Below are 24,391 nucleotides of genomic sequence, written 5' to 3'. Positions count from 1 at the left end.
TCGTGTGATAGAGTGAGATTGCGTGTGTGCACGCGTGTGCATCATTACTGAGTCATTTCTGGTGAAAGCAATGACTTCAAAGGAGAACAAGAAAGCAGATACTCCCATATTCCTCGCCTAGCCGATGCATCAAGGATAGATATTCCCTGTGCTTAAAATTGTCAACCACTTCTCTTATCTAATGAGCTATTATTCACTCGTCTAATTAGCTATTATCCATCATTACTGGGATGTTCTTAACATATTCATTTATTTATATAACTTATCAAGAGACATGCTAAAGGCTGTGAAGCTTTAAGGCTGATTCACATGATACCATCACGTCACCGACACATCACGTCACGTCACCGACACATCACGTCCCATCACCGACACATCACGTCACGTCACCGTCCCATCAGCCGTGCCTTGTGCTCACACTGTCCATCACAGTCCGTTCAGTTCGTGGCCAACCTCAGCGATTCAGATTTAGCGGTAAGGAACTTGCATCAGCACCGTCCCGTCACGTCAAAATATTCTTTCCAAGAAAACGTGTCGTGATGTGACGATGGGTGCCGTGTGCTTGGTGGTGACGTGACGTGACGTGATGGTGTGAACAAGTCCATTTGATTACATGTTAGAAATTCTCACGTACTTTGACGTGACGTGATGTTATAATGTGAATATATATAATCAAATGGACTTGTTCACACCATCACGTCACGTCACCATCAAGCACGCGGCATCTACCGTCACATCACAACACGTTTTCTTGGAGAGAATATTTTGACGTGACGTGACGGTGTTGATGCAAGCTTCTTACTAAATACAACGCACGGCTGATGGGGGGCGGTGACGTGACGTGACGTTTCGGTGACGTGATGGTATAATGTGAATCAGCTTCTAACGCACGCAGTTGTACAGCTTCATGGAATAAAATGCCTCTTACGAAAGTGCCCAGATAGTGAAAATGAATCAACTCTAGAGCGTAAAATCACTAATCGGTAAGTGATTTGAAACCTACGTGAAAGGGATTTTGGTATGCAATGTATGTGTATTGTACTGATTAATATTTGCTTTTCCCTTCTTGCCTCTACAAAAGTGGACTGCAATCTGAAGCCTCTGTGTGCAGGTATTTTCCTTTCAAAAGTATTTTGTGTCGGCAGTTTTAGACATGCAAGAAGCTTTAGATACTTATTAGAATTTTTAGATTTTTTTTTTTTTTTTTGCCTCTAGTAGTTTTATATTTTTATATTTGCTTCGCTAGTTTTATATGTTCATATATTTTATGTACATTTATAGAAGCAGTTTTAGAAGCAGATTTACAATTGCAGAAGTAGTTTTAGATATTCAGTGTTCATTGGAATTTAGAGTTATTTCGAATTTCCTGAAATATTCCTTAATAGTTTTGCAGATCTGTATATGAGCCATTTTAAACTCTTCATTTGGTACTTCTATGTTTATGTCAGCTCATTCAAAGCATATCACAGTAATACAGGCATCTGTATTAACGATCTGAGATAATATACATACAGGCGTATATATATATATATATATATATATATATATATATATATATATATATATATATATATATATATATATATATATGTATGTATGTATGTATGTAATATATATATATATATATGTATATATATCCACATACATACATACAAGAAAGGTTTCTCGACTATTGGCTTAACTTTTATAAATTTGTCTACAGAATTTTGAATAACAAACCACTCCTAGAGTCTTCAACAGCGGAGTGATATCTCCATCAGCTGTTTTTTTTTTTTTTTTTCTTTTCAAATTATGTATATTCCCAAATCAATTTCTCGCCTTGCATTCAATTACTACCAGCAGATTTTAGGTATTTTTAGGAGTAATTCGATGGACGTGCTAATAGTCAAACTGTGCACGAACATTTATAAGGGCAAACAAATAGATAGATAATCACCAATGATTATAGGTTTTAGCAGCATTCTTAAAGCAGATTTACTGGAATGGTTTCGTAGTGACGTCTTTACGTTCATCTTAATTCGTTTTTTATTTTATGATTAGGATTAGAAAATTTAGATTATTAAGCTTTTGTCATGGCTTGTTGACATTAACCGTAGTAGCTGATTTTGAGAGGATTTAAAAAAAAATTTTTTATTGCATTTATCAGAATTCACACCAGTGGGTTTTTTCAATGTTTCAATAGAAAAATTTAAAGGGTTTTTGTTAAATGTTTCAATGGTAAAATTTTTTTTTATGCTCAATTGAAAACTTTTAAAGTTTTTTGTTTCAGTGGAAATTTTTAGTTTTTTTTTTATTTTTCAGTGGAAACATTTTAAAGTTTTTTTAAGCGTTTCAATGAGAAAATTGTTTTTCATGTTTCAATGGAAACATTTTAATTATTTTTTAATGTTTCAATGGAAAAGTTTTAGTTTTTTTAATGTTTCTATGGAAAATTTAAGATTTTTTTTTTAAATTTCAGTGGACAAATTTTTAAGTTTTTTTAAATGTTTCAATGGAAAAATGTTAGTTTTTTAATGTTTCAATTGAAAACTTTTAAAGTTTTTTTTAATGTTTCAGTGGAAAAATTTCAAAGGGTTTTTTAAATGTTTCAATGGAAAAATTTGTAAGGTTTTTCATTTTTGGTATATACTGTAATGTAACGATTTTAATAGAACATCTCTGTATTAAAAAATTGTGCTGCTAAGCCAATAAATCTCACTGATGTCTGTCAGACAGCTTAGTTTTGTTTTGCTAAAGAAAAGGAATTCTGCTAAGTGACGACTTTGAATACATAACTTAATGGCATTCCACTATCATTTCAGCGATTATTTTTCATATATTTGTATTTTATCTTTTGCTCCTTTTAATTGAATCTTTACTGATTTTGCATGTTCGGTGTCTTTAATCCATAGGTTATTTCCCTAGTGAAAATTAGAACAAGAAATTCCGTAGATGGTGTGATTATTATTATTATTATTATTATTATTAGTACTATTATTATATATCAAGGTGAACATCTTGATCTGTGTAACAAAGTGTTGAAGTTCCTACTAGTAAGTTTTGTTGTTATGATGGCAATAATGATAAATATGTAGACCCCAGGGTAAGTTGAAATTATCCTAATAAGCAAAAAATACCCTTGTGTGTTACTATTTTGATAATGAATGAATAATGAATGAAGACAAAACCCAGGGACAGTAGTTACAAGTTGGGATCTTTCCTGGATAGTGACCCCAAGGGTTTCAACCCGGTATGTATCCACCTTCGTGGCGTCTTTAGTTCAAGCCCGTTGGGGATGGCCGTAAAAACATAAGCAAAAGACTGCAAATATCATAAAGATGATGACCCCCAAGAGATATTAGTCCTAGATAATGACCCCCGAAAACCCTTGGGGTCACCATCTAGGAAAGATCCACAAATTTTTAGTGTTAAAATACCACGAAGGAAAGTTAATTGATCTAATTCAACTGTTAACTGGCCTCAGTGCCATGAATAAAATGTTTGTCGGTAGTCTCGCAGGACTATCGACAAAGACTACTGTGTCGAGGGGGGCGTGGCTTGTGTCTTAGTCGAGATAGAAAACTACAAAATACCTGTAGTATTATTAGTCTCTACCACACCTTCCCACTTGGATTTTATGAATACTTAAAATGATCCTTTAAGCAGCGTTTGATCATCATTCTACAAGTAAACCTGAAAGAAAGCAACGTGTGCGAGTTTTAAATACTGAGCAACTATGTGCGCATGCCCCATTTCTGCTTTCCAGCTCACCTACTATTTGCCCAGCTGTATCTGGAGACTTGATGAGTTTGAGAGTAAAGAGAGAGAGAGAGAGAGAGAGAGAGAGAGAGAGCATGTGAGAAGCTGCTTTATTAGGCCTATTTTTTCTCACAGTCTATCAAAAGTCCAGAGAAAGAGAAAAATATTGTCCCTTTGATCAGATGAATGAGATTTGGGTTGGCCTGGTTTACAGCTATCGATTGGAGCCGCCTCCTATGTGTTTTAAATGCGACTACCACGGACACCGATAGGGAAGAGATTAATTATGCGGCTGGTGAGTTAGATTTATGAAGTTATATTTTCCAACTCATTTCTCCTCCTCCTCCTCTGTCTCTTGGAGCCTATCCTGCGTGGCTGCTTTTGGTTAGCAGGTCCTGTGATGCCTTCCATGCTTTACAATGGTTTCTGCAGGTTCTGACGTCATGTGCTACGATTGGTCCGTCATTGGCTCTAAGAGCACTTCCGAGGACTACCGTGTTGTGTTATACTCTGCTTTTATTAATGATTTTGTTTTCTTTCTGTGCTTTGCATAGGTCTTTATAAAGTCCTACCACTTCGATACAGACTGTTGTTATAAAGTCAGATCTAACCCCAAGCACGGAATGACTAAGAAGAGGAAATTTTCTTGTACTAAGTACATGGTTCATGTTTTACCTATTCGTCCATTATTTAGAGCATTGTTATTCATTCAGAAAACTTTTTGTGGTATTAAAAAAGTAGAAATAATTGTTATTCATTGCTCTAATTTGCTGTTTTTAATACACTATCCTCTAAACAGTATGATACCGAATATTGAAAACATTACTGTGCAACCATGTACTATATCATTTTGTTAAAAAAAAAATTACCAGAGGCTCTTTAGAGAAGAAATTGAAACAAAATTCCGTAACGTGACATTGTCCGAGGTCATTCTTAATTTTTGTAGCACAGTATTAATAAATTATTTTAAAAGTTTTTCAAGGTAACAAAACCTTGACTGATACCAACAAGCCAAGAGAATCATTCTGATCCCAAGCCTGTGATTGGCCCAGCGTATGGTGACGTCATGACCAGAAACTTCTGCGTGCTCAGAGGCGATTGCTTTGTGTCTGCTGTACAACCACCCACCATTGCCTATTTTCTTCATTGAGACTTGCCATGTCAGTATTTGATAACGTCCCAATAGCGTTCGTTTGGAAATGCGTGGATATTGCCTTGTAGATTATGCCTGAGGCTATAATATCAGCGAGATGTGTTGATATGCACACCTGTAGTGTCCCTTCTGAGGAAAATGTTTGAAACGTGTCTCTAGCTATGGTGTTTCTATCGTCAGTTGTACTTCTCTGTAGGCAGCGTCGGACAGGCACCTTTTCTAACACCTTTTAGCAATTTGCTAACAAACTTGGCACCAAATAGCCAATGGCGGTGGCAAAATTCAGGTCACTGACATTCATACCAGTATGGAACAATATTGGCCACTTGGAGCAAAATTTGACAGCAAAATGATTGAGAGGTGCCAGAAAATTGCTCGTGGGACACCGCTTTCAATAAGTAAATTGCAAGTGATTAAAATTGTTCCGTGGGTAATTCACACTCGCAGGTAAATGTGAGAAATAAACACAACAACATTAATTCATTCAGAACATCAAATTAATGACTTCCTCTCAGATATAAAAACAAAAATTAAATGGAGTTTTAAACCAAAAACTTGCCGTTAATGACAAATGTGATGTAAAGCATGAAGACCTTGAGTCGATCTTTGGTTTGTCAGTTTGTTGATTGTTTTTTTACCTAGCATGGCTTTTTGTTTCCATTTTATATACTTGAACATTGGCGTGTCTGATTGTATGAATTATGTACGTTTTTCTGTGGATGCATGGATAGGTATTCACACCACATTGACATTCAGAACTTTGAGTATTTGGGAAATGATGTCCCAAAAAAGATTGCATATGATTCAAGGAAAAAGTAGTAGGTCAAACTGCAGATGTTTCTTCTAAGCATTGTTAAGAACAATATAAATTTCAGGACTGGCAGAACCACTCTTTCAAGTCCGTATGCATAAATTTGTCGTCAAGAACTTGCATCATTCATAGCCTAATTGGGTACGACTAAGCTTGTATCCAAAATAAACAGATGGCTGACAATAACCAAGTTCTTCATGAATATTTATTTAATTGTTGACAGTAATGAACATAAATGCAATATTTTCATTCCAGTAGTATTGGAAGTTGAATAAGATTGGCTTTTGACTTCATTGTATCTATATCAGTTTTTACTCCAGATGTTTTAGGACATTTAAGTGTGAATTTGCTTGAAACGAGTATTGGGTAATGTGAGGGTATAAGTATAGTAAAATGCCTTATATATTTTGTGAAATTTAAATTGCATTACTGAACGAATACAAAATTGAATATATATATACAACATATATATATATATATATATATATATATATATATATATATATATATATATATATATATATACAAACGCGCGCGCGCGTGTGTGTGTGTGTGTGTGCACGTGTCAGTAAGTATGCACAAGCGTTTGAATTTTCAGACACGCATACATTTTTTTTTCAAATCATTGTATTGGCCCCGTTTATTGAAACCCACCTGCATGAACTTGCTTATGTTGAATTTTTATTGTTATGCTGAGCAGATGCTTAATTTCAGTTTTGTCTTTTGTTTGTTTGCTTTCATTTTTTGCGAAATTGCAAAGTGTTTTTGATTTGACATATTTTATTTCTTCATTGGCACCGTTTTATCTTGCTTTTCAAACATAGACTTTGGAAGGTCTTCACATCGAGTACGTATCAGTCATTGTATTAATGTTGTAATAACCTGTATTAGTGGCGTTTAAATGCCTCCTATAAGTAGGTAGCAATAGATGTTCTGTACATTCTGTTTAAAGAATGGTTTTTGACTCCAGCAACACATCACTTAAGACAAGACAAGTTGACAACTCAACAATATTTGATAAAAATTCTTCTTCTTTAAAAACTGTCAGCATTGTTCTTCAGGTAGCCATTTGTAAGTCAGGAAGTATTGTAGTTTTCGCATGTACACACTTGCATATACATACAAATTTCTATCAACGTTTTATGTATGTCGTGCCCACGTACAACAAGGAAAAAAAATACATAGCCATGCAAAATGGCTATTGTTGGATTTATAGTTACATCACTGAAACAAAATCCTTTGAACACCTGTGGGGCCATCAAGTTCTAGCTGCATATTGGCAGTTCAGCATCGAATATTAGAGTAATAGTCATAATAATAATTATTATAATAATAAAAATAGCAACGTCGAAGACTAGATTTTAACTCAATTTCGTGCCACTTCTTGTCAGTGCGGGTGATCCCATACTGAAGAAAAGTCTACTGTTGTCTCGAAACCGTCTGTGAGTTATATTCTAATAATTCTCGACCTTGAATTTTCATTTATCAATATGTAGTAGCCATCACTTGCTCAGCAGGGATGTAATAGCCACAATTTCAGACGTTTATAAAAGTAAAATAATTGAATCTCTGTCTCCCTAAATGAGCTGGATTGCTTGCTATGTATTCAGGACGGCGTGTCGATTATGTATTTATTTTCTTTTTCTTTCTTTTTTTGACATCGATTGCCTGCGTTTCTTTTTCCATTCGACAGTACAAGAGTGTGTTATATCTATACATCTTCCTTATTAAGATTATTCTTCTTAACTTTGAAGACTTTCGATTGAGGATTGTCTGTGTGAGTAATCATGAACTTGAAATGTCTTTCCTCCGGGGAAAAATAACCTCAGAAACATTCAGTATTTTACCGGTTGCTTTGAGAGCAAATATGTGTTTAATACATATGTATTGAGAGCAAGTATGTGTTTAATAAAAATGTAGCCTAATGTAACAACGAAGTCAGTTCAGCTGGACGTAACATGAACGCAACAATTAATTGTCAGTTCCCAATAAGTTATTTATTTTGAGGTTATTTAACACTACTTGGCATATAAATTTATAAATTGCTTATTAATTTCCTTTTATATAGATTTACAAGTATTTTATATTATTTTTTTCCGGGTGCATTTACACAACTGTATTCTTGATCTATCTTTGCGCGTGCTCCGTAATGACGATTTAAATACCATCAGCTTTATGGGCCTTCAGCTTCTTTCGTTCTTTTCTGTAGAGACAAGGAATTATTTGGGGAAACAAGTCAGTTATAATCTAGGTCCTCTAAGAGATCTTTTTGTGGAGTGCACTGGTGCTTTAACTCTATGAGCGTAGTGAAAAGCCTCCGTAAGATTGTATAAACGTTTGGAATCGTGCCAGCATTAAAAAACGCGTGTAGTAAGTTACACGAGAGATTTTCGCCCCTTGGCAGTTAATCCTGGAGTGTATGGGCTGCCAGTTCTGGCATGTGCCCAGCGTATTGTAGATGGACAAGAATCATTTGACATATATTTGAGTACAACGAATGTAAAATCTACCTGTGATCGTGCTGGCTAAAATTGATTAGACTTGAGCCTTTGCTGTAACCGGTTCGTTTCCTTGTTTCACTTGTCTTTCCCCTTGACACATTTTTCAAAGCTTTATCCACGAGGACGTACTCCCTGACGAAACGTAGACTTCTTGATGTGGCTAAGAGAAAAAAATCCCTCTTCGTAAGGACTTTCTTCTTCTCTTTCTCGGCTTGAGAAAACGGACCTGATCGTACTAATCCGTGTCAACTTGTCAGTCTTCCAGCAGTTCACGTCCACGCCCTCGCTCACTCCTGACGACGACGTCTTCAAACACCTGGCCGGAATGTATGCTTTCAATCATGCCACTATGCACCTGGGACTCCCGTGCAAGCCTGGAGCGCCTACCTTCCAGAACGGGACGACCAATGGAGCTGCCTGGTATCCTCTAACAGGTGGGATATTGTGTTGTTTAGTTATGCGATACGCTTGTTTTTTATGGTAAATTGGGAAGTGCACGGGCACTTCCCAGTATTAGCACGAATAATTGCAAATAGTCTTATGTCAGGATTCAAGTCTTGACTGCGAAAATGCATGAACTTCGTTGCTTACAGTTTACAAGTAATGCAGAGACCACTGGGCAGCAACCCATTGCTGTTGTCTAGCCCAGGCCCAAGGAAAGAGTGGAAGGATGTTAGGTGTTATTATACTTAATACAACTCGATGTTGGAGTTTTTATGTTGTCCTTTAAATCGCCCTAATATGCTTAATACGAAAATCACACTAAAATATATCGCAAATTCGCTGTTACCGAGATGTTTACTGTCTTTTATTTATGTTTAGCATCCATGCCCGTGGGACTGGTATTCAGCATGGCGCATATAGGAGTAGTTGTGGTATTAAAGTAAAATTAACGGAAGGAAAGTAATACCCGGCTAACTTTGGAATTTAGTATTTATCAGAGTGACATTACAATAAATGTCACATTCATGCCACAGGGATATGCATTTTCAATGGTTTTTGTATTTAACTGACAAGGTGAATGTTGTACGAGAAATTCATACTGCTGACATGAAGGCAAGATGTTGAAAATGAATTAAAAGTTTGTTAAAAGTGCGACATGATCATGATATTTCGAACAGTAAGGATTTGGTTTTTACCATATAAGTGGAACATAGGTAGTTATGAAATATTCCATCATTCAGAATTATATTTTTATTAATGTGGATAGGTTGCATCCCTCCTGTATTGTATTTTACATAATACTGTCCTCTAGATCAGGTTAGGTGAGAATATGGTGTTTTTTGGTATTATATTAAAACTATGTATGTCAAATACAACCAAGGTGATATGTTTAGTATCCATTTTAGTGACTTGAAGTAATTTTTCTTGTTATCGTAATTGTGGCATATGTTTCCTAACCAAGTTAATGGTTCTGGTTTGTTTTGAAGTGGTTGTGTTTCTTAATTTACAGTGTTGTTTAGTATTATATTTCTCCTTCATATCCTCCTACAACAATTTCCAGCTGTGTGCATTGATGGGAGAACACGTGGTGCATGATTATGTTGATGTCATTTGCTGAACTGACCAATTTGCATTTACTTATCATATCGAGAGGAATTACGCTAATTTACAGGTTTTCCCACTTCATGTTCCGTCATGGCCTTGTCATCTTGGTCTGTTTTGTAGAGGTTGTTCTTTAGCAAGTTAAAGAACAATTTCCGAGTAAACGTAGCGATTTTTAAATCATATGTTATTTAGCCGCGAACTGCCCTAAATGCTGAAAATAGTGTATTTGAAAGAAATTACTTATGAGGTAATAGATGTTAAATGTCAAATAGGCTATCTCATGCGGTTTCTGATAAGTATGGGCAGGATTTCAGCAAAGTTGACCAGGAAGGGACATTGCATTTGTCTGTGTAGGTTGTGAAAGTGATAATTACTTTGTAAGTACCATAATTGATTTTAAATGTGAAACAGGGTTTTTATTTAATGAATTTAATAATTTTCTCTGTAAATGTTGGGGTAACCTCCCCACCGCATGTTTAACAATATTACTGATCACATTGGGGAGACCTTAGCCTTAGGGTTAGGGTAGGTTTGGGGGAAGACCTGTGTCCCAACATTCCCATTGCAGATAGCAACAAAAATTACCAAAAAATATTCAATGTAGTCTATGCAAGCAAGCACCCAGTTCGTTTATGACCCTAGGTTGTTTTAGGACCTAGAACCCCAGTTAGGTTAGTTGAAAGTAGGTTGTCATGCAGCCAGGTATTTCACTACTTTTTGCATTGATTCCCCCAATCAAAAACTCAGGTTTCTCCCTGAATTACCCTATTACTGTTAGACTTACTGGATTAAATGGTTTAACCAATCATTTCCAAAAGAAATAAATGTCAGATTTGTTAAACTGATTTTAGGTTTCGAAGACCCTTTACCTTTTTTTAATTTGGCTTATAAGTAATTGTTTTTTACAAAATTTTCTTTAACTAGCCTTCAGAATTATTTCTAACAATCTAGTGATATCATTTTTCTCAAATAGTTCTGTTACATCGCTGATATCATTTATTCCCTAAATTTTCCATTGTTAAAGCAATGTTGCCTCAGCTCAGTATTTTCTATCTTTCTACAAGAGCCAGAAACCTCTGGTAACACTCCCCCCTCACTTCCCTGTTGTTTTATTGCAGTAATTGATTTATATTTTCTTATTTCCTCTGTTTTTTAATTCCTTTTGTGCATTCTGATTTTTGGAAGGTTTGCCAGCTACTTAATGGCCTTTGAAGGCATGTTCCTTGTTAATATTTTCACATTTCTACTAATACTGCGATTATGATGATGACGACCAAACATGTCTTTTGTATACGTTGGGTGGCTGAGTAGAATGGATAGCCTTCTTAGGGAAATGATTACAGTATTTAGAATGGATGGCTTTGTAGGGTAATGGTAATTTAAAGAAAATGCATTCCTTAAATATTATGACCCTCATGTTAGGTTAGCCAGTGGCATTTTTCAATTTTGTAACAGGTAGGCTCAAATTTTTCATTTTAACCCTGTTGTCTTTCACACTGGTTCAGTTACATTTTGAGTACTATTCTCCTTCCTAGTTTGTTACTGTTTGTTACTGTGGGTTTCAGATTGCCAGTTTGATTTCTTTGTTTTAATTACTTCCACCAGTGAGGTTTGATTAAGGTTATGAATTAACCAGTGTTTGTTTATCATTCTCATGGACTTTTGGCAAAATATTTGTTAAAATTTCATAAAGGGGCAAATGATAATTAGCTATGAGACCGAAGAGAGTATTACGAGAGATGTCTGGCTCCAGTTTTTATATAGTTTTTGTCTCAATGTATGACTACAATTGTGTATTAGTTTGTTAGGAGACAGTTATGATAATTGGGTTGATAAAATTCTCACTATTTAAGTAGAACTTATTACTTAATATATTGAGAAGAATAGCTTCTAATGTGTACTATACTACTATAAACTGTACATTCATTTTCTACCAGGTGGAATGCAGGATTACAATTATGTCTGGCATGGTTGCATGGATATAACAATTGAACTTTCTTGCTGCAAGTATCCACCAGCAGATGAGCTTTCCAAATTCTGGGAAGATAACAAAAAGGTTAGTCTTCTTGATGGCCCTTAGGTCACTAGTTTATTATTACAGGTGCAGTAGCACTTTGGGAGATTGTTCAAAGGTTAAGTTTTTCATGCTTTTATTTGTTTCACTGTTTGTTAATCGTCATAATTTTGAAAGGAAATACCAGCTGTTAATTGTAGTATTCTGGAAATATAATATAAGGCTTAGTATTTTTTGCAGTTAATCTTAACCAAAGTGTCCGTGATGGTTAGTTCGTATTACATCATTTTTCATTTGCTTGATAGCGCTAAGTTTCCATGCATTAATTTTTATGCTAATTTGTTAGGTATTTAGTGAATACAAGAGTACAGTATATATTTGCAGCTACATTTTAACTTCATTGTTATACTCAGTGGATAAGCTAATCACTTGAAAAGAATATTTAAACAGTAAGCTTTTACAAAGAAACCCAAAATTTTTGCAAGATTCTAGCTTCCGTAGGTAGGCTTGTGAAATTATTGATATACACTCTTTACAGTAATGCATTCTACTCGATATTTATAAATGATCATGTGAACAGGCACTGGTTCGGTACTTGGGTGAAGTCCACCGTGGTGTTCGCGGCTTTGTAAAAGACGAGGAAAACCACCCTATTGAAGGTGCGTCTATTAAAATAAAGAACAGAGACGTTGGCTTCCAGACAACCAAATATGGAGAATACTGGCGTATTCTTCTGCCAGGAGTTTATACAGTAGAGGTTAGTCATTTCTTTTATTTAAACATCCTAAAACAGGAGAATTCTGCTTACAAAATTCTGTTAGTCATATGAGTTCTTGGTTCAAGGAATACATGTATGTAATTCAGATGCAGTTTCAAAAAGAGTCGTTGTTATACTGTTTGTGTTTTTGGGATTTTCTCTGTAATGAAAGGTTCAGTGACCCATTATAATTGTTCATCAGTTAATGAATGCAGAAATTTTAGACTTGGGATTCTAACTGAGGGAAATTTTAATTGGTGTATAATTTGCATTATGAAGGCAATGATAAATTGTAGTAAATACATTGCCTAATTTATTTGAAATCATGCCTGCATTAGGATACTGTTTAAAGAATTATGAGAGGAACTAACTAAATTAACATTTAGCTGTCAACTTTGAAAACAAACCTTTCATCTTCAGTATGTTGGAGCATTTTGAGCAAAGTATTGTTGAGGTGAAATTAGCATTAATAAATTGTATCATGAATATCTTGAACTATAGCTAAAGGATGATAGGCATCTCATTTTGCATAATTTGATTTTATAGCATAAGCTAAAATAGACTTCAGTATTAGATCTCAATGCCTGTGTCATTTTTCACTTTCCTTCTTTGAAAATTGAGGTGTTGTCATGTGACTTTCTCTCCTGGCTTCACCGGAATTAATTTTTATCAGTACAGCTGGTTTCTGTGGTACGAATGACATCTCGAGTGTGTCGATGTTTTCATGTTTAACAGTACCTTGAGAATATTTTAGTGAATGCAACTTGAAAATGACATTGCTTTGAATGTTGTTAGTACTGTATTTAAATCGAAGACTAAAAGAAAAGTTTCTTTAAGAAAGATTAACGAATTAAACTTTGCTACGGAATTGAAGTGACATTTCAACTGGCTTTATAAAATCAATTTAACTTAGCATTCTAGTTAAAAATTAAATAATTAAGTTAATGTAATTTGCTGTCATGTAAGAGTGTTTTATGGAAAAAAATTATATATAATATATATATATATATATATATATATATATATATATATATATATATATATATATAATTTTTCCTTAAAACACTCTTACATGACAACAAATTACATTAACTTAATTATTTAATTTTAACTAGAAATTTAAGATAAATGATTTATAAACCAGTTAATGTTACTCAATTCAGTAAGTTTAATTCGTAATCTTTCTTAAAAAACTTTTCTTTTAGTCTTCGATTTATACTTCAGTACTAACAACATTCAAAGCAATGTCATTTTCAATTCTACTAAAATATTCTCAAAGGTACTGTTAAACATGAAACATCATTTGAGATGTCATTTATACCACAGATATATATATATATATATATATATATATATATATATATATATATATATATATATATATATATATATATATATATATATATATATATATATATATATATATATATATATATATATATATATATATATATATATATATATATATATTTTTTTTTTTTTTTTTTTATTGATGAATTGTATAAACAGTTGGCAGGGCAACTAAATATTATACTGTATGCTGTACTTGTTTTGAAATTACAGTAGAGTGTTTTACCAGTATTACTTGAGTTTACAAGTTTACCATATGATACAAGATAACTTCTTGTCATTTTTTATATGTTATGCTGACCTTGTGTTAGCATGAGCTTTTGCTCATTTAGCAACCTTTATGATGTTATTTCCATTCTGTATTTCAGATATATGCAGAAGGCTTCCAGCCTCGTGAAGAAGAGTTTGTTGTGGTAGAATCCAATCCTACTTTGTTGAACCTTACACTTTACCGTACGCCTGTAAGTATTCCTTTCCTACTTTAAATTTTCTCTTTTTACCACTTGTATAAGTTATGGTAATTACACCATAATTTATTAGTAATTGCAGTTATGATTATCATCTCCTTTTATCCATGTTTATAACCTAGTTCAATACTTTTATCTGTGACTTATAATGAAATGAGAATTCATCCTCTTAATGCTGTGGTAAATAATCCAAGAGCCATTAATACCAAGGATTAAGCATAGACTAAAGAGTGTACTAGAAGTGATTTATTCTACCTTTCATTGTTACATTAGAGATTTAGCAGAATTACTGTGCAATTCTAAGCAGTGTTTGGTTGGGAAGTAGGTGTTTGCGTGATTTTATTCATTGCTTGATCTTAAAGAACCTTAAATATCTACTGCATGAAAGAGACCTCTCTCTGTCTTCTGAGTAATGCACACACTAATGGTCATGGGAATTTACAGTTCCTGATAATATTGGGCAATAACTTGGACCTCTCACTGAAGATGAGTTCAATATTCATCTTCACTAATAAATTCAGAACACCAGATCGCATGAAATAGCTAGAATAGTACTAAGAGAATTTATTTTAATATAAAAATTTGTGATGAAGGTTCAGTGTACGTGGTCAGTGATTTGTAATTTGATGCCCTTATTGTGAATGTATATGAACAGCGATGGGCAACCTAAACTCACTAAAAATCAAATTTTGAAAACAGCTTTGATATAGATTGCAATACTGCCTGTTGAAGATGGTAAATAGGATTCACCTCAGCTTAGTATGTCACAGGTTAGATATTTAATTGTGCTGAAACCAGTAACACTGTAAGTAATTGAAATATCCATGAAATGATGTTCGTTTAATGTGGGCTAGGTTAGCATCTTCTTGTCACTGGATGAGACCTACTTCCAGTGTTTTTGGGATCATGGTAATTAAAAAGACCTATTGGGTAAAAAGATAACCAGTGTGTTGAACACCTGGAGTTAATGTAAATTGAGGAATTTGTATGATAATGAGTATACGGTACAGTTTGAGGATGTTATTTAATGCAGAAGGTAGAGTTTTGTAACAAATGTGAAAAGAATGCCAGGTATAAATTTTACAGTAACAAATGTTGCATTATAAAGAAAATCCCTAAAGCTCTTTAGTTATGCTGCTTTTGAAGACAATTCATTATGTTACTAAACTTTGCTGTGGTTTTTATATAACTCAGTTTATGTCATTGTTTTAAAGCTATGGAATATTGGTATGGCCACAGAGGAACCACTATTGATATAAAAGTGTGAGGTGAAATGACATGAAGAGAATTTGAGATAAAATGTTGGTGTCATATTAAAGGAGCTTCTGTATGTAGGTTACCTTGTGTTTACAACAGAATCTTAGCAATTGGTTACAAAAATATTCGAAAATGGGAAGGGCATAATAAAGAGAGGACCGAAAATGAGCTTTTTGGTGATTGAAAAAGAAATACGAATGTAACAAATGGTCTCAAAAGCGTAGAGAAATGTACAAAAGCAAGTAGAATTTCTATCTTTGAGGCACAATGTACTGTGGTGCAGGAATTGAGAGGGTAATAGGAAGTATCTAGACTATTAAAATATCCCTTTAGTAGAAACAGCAAAGACAAGACACGATTGTTACAAGAAGCCTGTACTTGTTTGAAGTAGAAACATTGGCACTTAAAAATGAAAATGGAGGAGATTTTAGAAAGTTGTGATGATAAAATGTTAAAGATTCAAAGCTAGAGTACAATGGGATGAGGAAGTGGTGGAGAGATATAGTGTCTAGCAATAGAGAAAAAAGACTGAGATGGTTTTGATTTGTATTGAGAATGGATGATGAATATTTTGTCAGAAAAGCAGTGGACATGGAAGTGGTAGGAGGGAGATCTGTAGGTAGGCCCAGGACATCATGGAAAAAGGGGATAGTTGGAGAGCTAGGCTGATGGGTGTTCAGTCGTAAAAGGAAAGTAGGGAGAACTCTCTTCATGTCTTAACTATGTACTGTACCTGTAAATGGAAAGTTTAAAATGATGACAGTGACAAATGATAGAAACAAAGAACTGAGAATTGAGGTGATAAATGATAAAATCTCATAAAAATATACTGTAATGCAGAATGTTTGAATAAATAAAATTTTGGGGCATGTTTTACTGTAATGTCATAGTACTGCTGTAACAGCAAAATCCATTTCACATATGTCACATGAACAAACTTGAAAAGCAAGCAAGTTTCCATATGTAAGAGAAATTACAGTTAGATCAGAAAAATTAAGACAATAATGCCTAACTCTTTAAAGCAATATTGTATTTTCTTAAACATATGAGCACCAGTTATGCTGCCTGGAAGCTTGTTCCAAAGTTTAAAGTAAAGAGAATGAGAGATTTTCAGTAGTGAGCAGCTGGACAATGTGGCTTATCCACAGACTGTATATGCTAAAACTACAAGGTGACTATACACCTAGTTCTAAGTGTGCTTATATTAAAAGCAATAATCAAAGTGCCCTATTAAAAATTGGGTTTTGTTTAAATCATAATTACCATTGACAAAAGGAATGCACCAATTGGAGGAATATTACCTAGAAAATAAAAGAACATTGTTCCACTATTGGTAGAATTAAGGGTCTGAAGCATGTAGCGTTAATTATATAGAGATGTGTAACAGTAAATGTACCGAGTGATCCCCCAATGCGGTAATTATGTGAAAGAAACAACACAGGAGAGTAGGCTCTGTAGTGTAATACTGTAAGCATCTTGCTAATTAATTGTAAGAATTCAACATCTCATACTTTGTCCTTGTTGCTAATATAGCCGTTTAATTTGATTCAGCTATCTGCCGAACCAATTAAAGGTAGCCATTGGTTATTTTACAATATATGTTCTCATTTTACTCAAAGAAATTTTGATGGATGGATGTAGTCCAAGCAATCGGACCAAGAAGGCTATTCAGTGCTGACAGAAGATATTTAATGTAGAGTGTACAGTCATATAGCACGTTGGAATGAATATACCTACTAAAATTTATCAATATGTCAGTCAGTTTTTGTAGTTTCAGATGGATGGTGTTGTCACGTGTTAATTAAATACCTGGATTTCTCAAAGTGTTTTTCTATCTGATTTATGTAAATATAAAGTTGTTTGTTGTAACTAATTTACTCCCTAAGGGCTAGAGAAATAACTAAGAGCAATGAATGAGTTTAGTTAATTTCTTTTATTTTAGCTGGGACCAGATGTACTACCTTCACGCAATCAGCAGCGGCCTCCTCCTTCTGCAGCAGGGGTAGGACATATTTTCATAAGTCTTCTCTGTTGTTTTTCCTTTATTCATTTAAAAAGTTCCCAAAAGTTTATTTCTAGAATATCTTACTACTTTTCTTTGATAGCATTAGAGAAACCATCGGGTACATATTCATATGCCCACTGATGCTGCATATTTTGATACTTGGTATCTTGCAAAATAACATTGATGACCTATGTTTTGTTCTAATTTTTAGGTTTGTGTTGCCTTTTGGGGATTTCAATCATTAGGCAAAATTCACTTTTTGTAGGCTGTTATTGTAATGACAAACAGAATAGGGTTTTAATTGATGTTACCATATATAGGATTAGTTTTGTAAATAAAACCACTTGCAACTTCCAGCTTCATTGGAGCTGCAGGGGAAAATATAGGATAATTTTTTCTTCATTTTATTAGTATTTGGAATTGCTTGTGTAAGATATATTTTTCAGGTTTTTCAAGTTTTATTTTACCATATGAATGTGTAACACATTTTGATGCAGTGTTTCTTCTTGAATATTATATTGTGGACCATAGAGACCAAAGTTTTTAAAACTTGGTAGACATAGGTAAAGGTAGCTTACTGCTAACAAAGAAAAATTATTAAATCTTGCATTATTGTGTAATAAGGACAGGATAGATTTGTGCAATTTAAAAATTAGGCTATTGATTGAATTCTACAGTATATAGTATTTAGTTTCTGTAAAATAATAAATTATCAATGCATTTGTTGCAGCTGATTACTGTCTCTTTTGTAAAATTGGTGTTTCATGCAAAGGTTATTAGTAATGTTGTACAACGCTTAGAAGATGGCCTCTTAGTTTTGATTCTATGCTTATAAAATTCAGTAGGTAATAATTCCTTAGGTAAGGGAATATTTTCATTCTATGGCTTACAACACTTTCATAATGACAAGTTCTCATTAATTTGTTTCTCTTTCTCCCTAATTCAGGTGTCATTGAGCAACCCAGCACTATGGCTAGCTGCTGTTTTTATCATTACAAATGCCTTGTTGATCAGTTAATCATATCAGTCAGATCAGGCTTGTTTTAAGATATTCAGTTAATTTTCCATGCTACAGTACTAGTATTACATATAGGGGTGAAATACCTTGTTGTATAACCATTTACGCCTTAACACGTTTTAGATATTGGTTTTTTTAAGACTTGTAGTTACATGTATTCAAGACAATTTATATCATTCTCTCCCTCAAAAAGAAAAGCTTTCTTCAGGACCACTAACAGTGGGTACCAGTTATTAAAATGAATACAAGTTAAAAGATTTAAGGAAGACCAATACAGTATAGTACAGTTGTATGTACAAATTTTTCTGGTTAACTAATCTATGAAGTGGTATGAAAATACAAAAGTTTTAATTATTTCATGTTACACACAAGTGCCTAAGTTTAAACATTCACTATAAATAAACATTCAACATAAATAATACCTGTTAAACTGATTTTTACTAATCACTCTTTAAATTATACTTGTAGAAACACAACCGTAATTCAGAACAGACTAATCAAGTGTTAAAAAACTATCTAATCAAGTATTATAAAACAAACATTTAAAAATTAAATGAATTATGTTCCCATGATAATATTAGAAGTTCTTTTATTTAATGTTTTGATAGAAATATTGCTCTTTGTTGTAGATCATTCATTTCTATATAGCTTTTTTACAAGATGCTAATTATATCTGAAGATGAGCTTCATTTTGCCTTTTCAGTTTGTAGAGACTTTACAAATGAGATACAATACAGTATAGTGATATTCAACTGTGTGATACTACCGTACTTTCTGAACTTAAATGTTTACATAATTTTGTGGTAATGTTTTCACATTCTAGTCTGTGATATTCCATCGAGACCTTATGAATGGACATTTCCATTAGTGTTTTCTTGTTACATATATTAATCCTGGTGTACATGAAGCCTTGTACATTCATTCTTTCACATACAGTAGACTATCATGGGATTTTATTTTCATTAGCAACTTGTTTGCCAGGATGCATTCATATCAGTGATTTACTTTGGTCTGCTGTACCTAACAAACACAAGTGCCAAAAGAAAACTTAGAGAATCAGTTACAGAAGTTTTTTTTTTTTTTTTAGTTTTTGTAAAAAAAAAGACTTGAGAGAATATGCTCTAAGCAAGCTTGAGATACAGTACATAAAATTCAGAAAACAGTAGGAAAGCTAGTCATGATGTGTAGTGATTAATGGGTTGCTCAAGAGGAAAAGCAATGGATGCACAAAGAATTGAGACTACTGGTGTGAGATGAATATGGAAATTCATGCATGGCAATGGGCTGGAAAAAGTTGTTCTTCAGTAGAATGGTAAATGGTTAAAAAGCTGGTTATAATAACACAGGAGTCTTATACTTTTTCAGCATGCTTTAGTCAGACATACTCACATAAGGATTGTAATCAGTAATTTTACAAATGCTTGTAACTATAGAACACTTTTCTTGTAACTATAGAACACTTTTATATCAATTTTGTAACAGTGACAATACAGTATTATCAGTTGCAAAGCATATGTGAATATGGCTTCACTTTTCTCCTGTTAGTTTGCTGCATGTTGTATTGTGCTTAAATATTAACCACTTAAAAATTACTCTGCGTACAAAGTATCAAATATGCTAGAAGGATTTGTATGATATAATAGGTTGTCTATTGTAGATATGCATTCATTCATTCTACTTCCATTTAAATTTTATGCCTAATTTATTTTAGTGGCTAATAGCGAGGTATCCTCAGCCATTCCTTTGAGATTTATTAAACTTCAGTTTCAAAATTATGGTAGGTACATTTGTTTAATACCCTGGCATGGATATTTCAGTTCGTTAGCAAGGTTATATTTTTGTGTACAGTATAGTAATACTGTAGTGTGTGTTTTATGTTTACTTGCGCCACATATGTATACCTGTATGTTTATGCTATCTTAGCATTGTTGACAAGGGCACATCAGTCATCAACCAGGAAAAGAGTACAAATATATCTCTCGTGTTAATTTAGGGATGGGATTGACATCTAAGCGTGAAGTAAAAGTGCCATTGAAAAGGCCCACAATTTCCTTTAGAGGAATAATTTGGTTTATCCTTATGAATGTTAGTCATCTATCCACAATAAAAAATAAGGTATATAAATAAGGAAATACGGAGCGACACTAAATGGTACCATGTTAAGCAGTCTTATTTACATGATTTTTTAAAATCATTCACCAGTTACTTTTACATACTTACTTTTGTGTGTGTGCATTAACCCCAGACACTGCATGCTAGTATGAAAGATGGAGCAGCAGTCCTATTAGCTACTGGTGTTCAGTGCATGTACAACTGGTTCCACAGGTCGTCTTCTGGCAAACTGGATCATTTTTTGTGCTGTCAGAGCGAGTTTCATTGCAGAGGAAATAATGATTTTGTTTTTCTTCAGCCCAGACTGCAGTGCTTCCTTTCTAATATTTTTATCCTTTCCTTTTGATCTCTTGCCAAGTAGCTATCCAATTTCTGTATCTTTACTGCATCAGTGTCACAGTGAATTTAATAAGTAAATAATTTGGGAAAGACCCAAGAAAGGATATCAATAACTCTATATCAGTAACTCTCCCGGCTCATTAATTTACTACATAACAACAGAGTCCAATTCTTGAACTGGTGAACAGAAGAGGATTATATACTATCTTTTGGGCAGAGGGCTTTTTAAAGCCAGAGTCATCTTTAACCAAAGTTTAGGGAACACCGTTTATTAGCTGGTATAGTACACTAGGCCTTTGGGTAGAGGTATTGACAGAATTATGGAAGTTTTATAAGATGCACTTCCCTTGAATTACCCTTTTCTAAATTCGTAATGAAAATAATGAGAGCATTGAAGGTTTTTCACACAACAGGCTATCACTCTCCATGTGGCTTAACCTTGGAAATACCTGGATTACATCATATTGGAACCATAATAATGCTGCTTTTGCCAGAGTTTGGGATGCTATAAACCATTGTCAAGTAACACCTGTAACAGAGATGAAGAAAATGATCTCTGCTTATGCTGGTGGGCGTATTAGGGGTCCAGTGCCAAGTTTTTAGAAATTTAAATTTCTTTTCTAGTAGATGCAGATATTTGACAGTTATGGAGACTACAGTTAGTTGATTCAGTGTTAAATTCTTGAGAAAAAAAAAAAAATAGCTATCACTTCTCCACTCAAATGCAGCTGGCACTATAGAAACCCAGTTACATTTTATATTCCTGCAGGAAGTGCTCCATTGATGCTGTCATCTTGGTGTGATTGTGTTTAACAGTATACTCTGGGAATCCTTCTTATTTCAGTTTTTTGTATAGTTTAGGGTTATAAAATTTAAATCTGGTAATGTTGCCCAGCCTCCATGAAAACCTTTAGTAAGATTAGCCCAAGAAAAAAATATATATTCAAACTCACTCTTACCTCCCACCCCTAAGAGTGTTCTAAATGCCTTGCAATCAGTAATACTCTGGCAAAAACTTTGGTGTTTTCTGTTGTAACACACTATTGTCAGTAAACAGACAAAATATCACAACTAATTATTTTTTAATTGTACTGTGAAACTTTTAAAATTAAGCTCTTAATCATAGAAAATGTATGAACATCAGTGAAGTTATCACAAACTTTACAGATTAAAGATATTAAGACTTGCCTAGTAGCATTGCATCAAAAACCTGAAATATGAAGTGATCTGACTTAATATAATCTCCACAGAATCGAAATGACTTCATCCCACGACCATATATTGGTGGACCAAATCAACAACAGGGAGCAGCACCCAACAGCCAAGGAGGCATCACAGGATTCCTCTCCTCTCTGACAGACAGAATATCTGGTGTCTTTAATATATTTGGTTGACATTTCTAAGGGCCCTTATACTGAAATCTGTGAAATTTATTTATAAGCTAATTCACTTATGTAAACCAGCTCTTTTGAGTATTTTAAAAATAGTCCAGTAGTCATAGAACAGTCATGTGAAACAAAAGCAGAAGAACCCCTTTGCACAAAATTTTTTTAGGAGGATTGTATAGTATACAGTAATTCAGTACAGTAAAATAAGTTACAGTACTTTAGATAACTAACTTCCCAACTGGGAAAAACTATGCCGTGATGTTAGTAGGTACAGTACAGTATAAAGTAGAAATTTGTGGCATTAGGCTGGAATTTTATGTAGGTATCCGAGATGTTAAGATTTTACAAGTAAAATCCTATCTGAGAAGCCTTCATGTATGTAGTTACCTGATAGATTAAATACAGGTATGTTTTAGAGTTTTGTTATTTATTTTAATATTAAGCTTAACAATTTTCATGAACTTAGTTGGAGTATAGTAGTAAGAATGAATTCTTAAGACAATTGTATGCACAATTTTACACAGCTGGATAAGTAAGAGTTGTTTTTATCATGAACTTACCTCATGAAACCACTCCAACCTTGTTATGGAAATATTCTTACTTGTCCATGATACTACTCATGGTTTCCCAATACCTTGTCTGCTATGCACACATTGTTAGGAGTCTAATGATTACTAGGTTTAGAACAGAACAAAAATAGACTGGGAACACTAGAGCTTCAATGCATGTAATGGGACTAGCATTTAGCTGGGAAAATGTTGAGACCAGGGCGAAACAGGGTTGAAATAATGCGGAAATTTGTTGTGTTGGATTTTGGTACAAATAGGACGACAGCTTGTAACGAGGTATATATGAACTGAATTTTCAACAATGAAAGTGTTGCTAACACACACATTAACTGAAGGTATGTTTATCATCTGGTGCGAAAAAGTTTGAATGCCATTGAAAGTGAGTAACATGTTCAAAATCTTGGTATCTTCTTAGATGTAGCAAGTTAAGCTACTGCATGCACACTTGGTAATAAAATTCAGTTTTAGCTTAGTATTTCTGTTGCAGATAATGTATTTGCATTTATAAGAACATCACTGAAGATGCAATTTTTCCATGTTGACAGTACTTGCAGCCAGTCACACAACTAAATGACTCCCACTAGTCCATTCTTATTAGCAAGGTCCTGGCACACCATTATTTTGACTACCTTAACCACAAACTAGGCCTGCCTTCCATTGACGAGTTTCTGTAGCATTAGAAATGGCATTCCACGCCCTTAGAAACACGTGTTCCAAGGTGCATTAGCGTTTGCATTGATGACTGACAAGTTTCATCAAGATTCATTCACTCGCAGCAATAATGTAATAGGAAAAGGTGTCATTCAGATTTGTTAGTGACAAACTTTTATATATGATAATCCATATGGGATGAAAATATGCAATTATTTTACCTTTGGGAAACATGTATTATATTGTTTAATATTTCCAAGTCTGTAAAAAGTAAGCTATTGATTAATATTTAAGACAATAAAGAATATTTTCCATTGAAAATAATGAGAACAGCTCATTATCCTGACTATGAAAGTAAGAATTTGCAATTCCTTACAGTCTGCAGGAGAAGTGTACTTTGTTAATTAGATTCCTTGTTCCCATGAGATACATGTACATTATTGGGTTTAATTCAGATGTTAAATAATCAGTGCCATGAATTACCTGAAAAATTAAATATATTTAGTGGGCTGGGCTGGAATAGCAAGTTTAAATGTATATTTGATTATATAACTTCTAACCCTAAATAGGATCCAATATACTTCAAGAGCTTGACTAAGTAGAGATTGGACTGCCTTCAAAAGTTCAGTAATAATGCATACAAGTATGCACCTTAAAAAGTAGTTACAGCTATGAGTCATCCCTTGTTATTTGTGATCTTCGTCTGCAAACAT

The 24,391-nt window shown here is 33.8% G+C and overlaps 1 protein-coding gene across 1 annotated transcript in view; it reads left to right on the top strand.

The window, feature by feature from the left end:
• The window catches only part of LOC136847222 (carboxypeptidase D-like), a 237,813-nt gene extending 213,814 nt beyond the window's left edge, over positions 1 to 23,999 (top strand). The window contains exons 8-15 of the mRNA XM_067118685.1: positions 1,082 to 1,111; positions 3,953 to 4,033; positions 8,461 to 8,637; positions 11,689 to 11,807; positions 12,346 to 12,522; positions 14,241 to 14,333; positions 17,539 to 17,598; positions 22,321 to 23,999. Coding sequence (XP_066974786.1) covers positions 1,082 to 1,111; positions 3,953 to 4,033; positions 8,461 to 8,637; positions 11,689 to 11,807; positions 12,346 to 12,522; positions 14,241 to 14,333; positions 17,539 to 17,598; positions 22,321 to 22,464 — 881 coding nt within the window. The 3' untranslated portion in view covers positions 22,465 to 23,999. The remainder of the gene's footprint in view (positions 1 to 1,081; positions 1,112 to 3,952; positions 4,034 to 8,460; positions 8,638 to 11,688; positions 11,808 to 12,345; positions 12,523 to 14,240; positions 14,334 to 17,538; positions 17,599 to 22,320) is intronic.
• Positions 24,000 to 24,391: the final 392 nt, after the last annotated feature.

This window comes from Macrobrachium rosenbergii, chromosome 16, assembly GCF_040412425.1.
Source record: "Macrobrachium rosenbergii isolate ZJJX-2024 chromosome 16, ASM4041242v1, whole genome shotgun sequence".
NCBI lineage: Eukaryota > Metazoa > Arthropoda > Malacostraca > Decapoda > Palaemonidae > Macrobrachium > Macrobrachium rosenbergii.
This window is presented reverse-complemented; position numbering and strand designations above follow the sequence as displayed.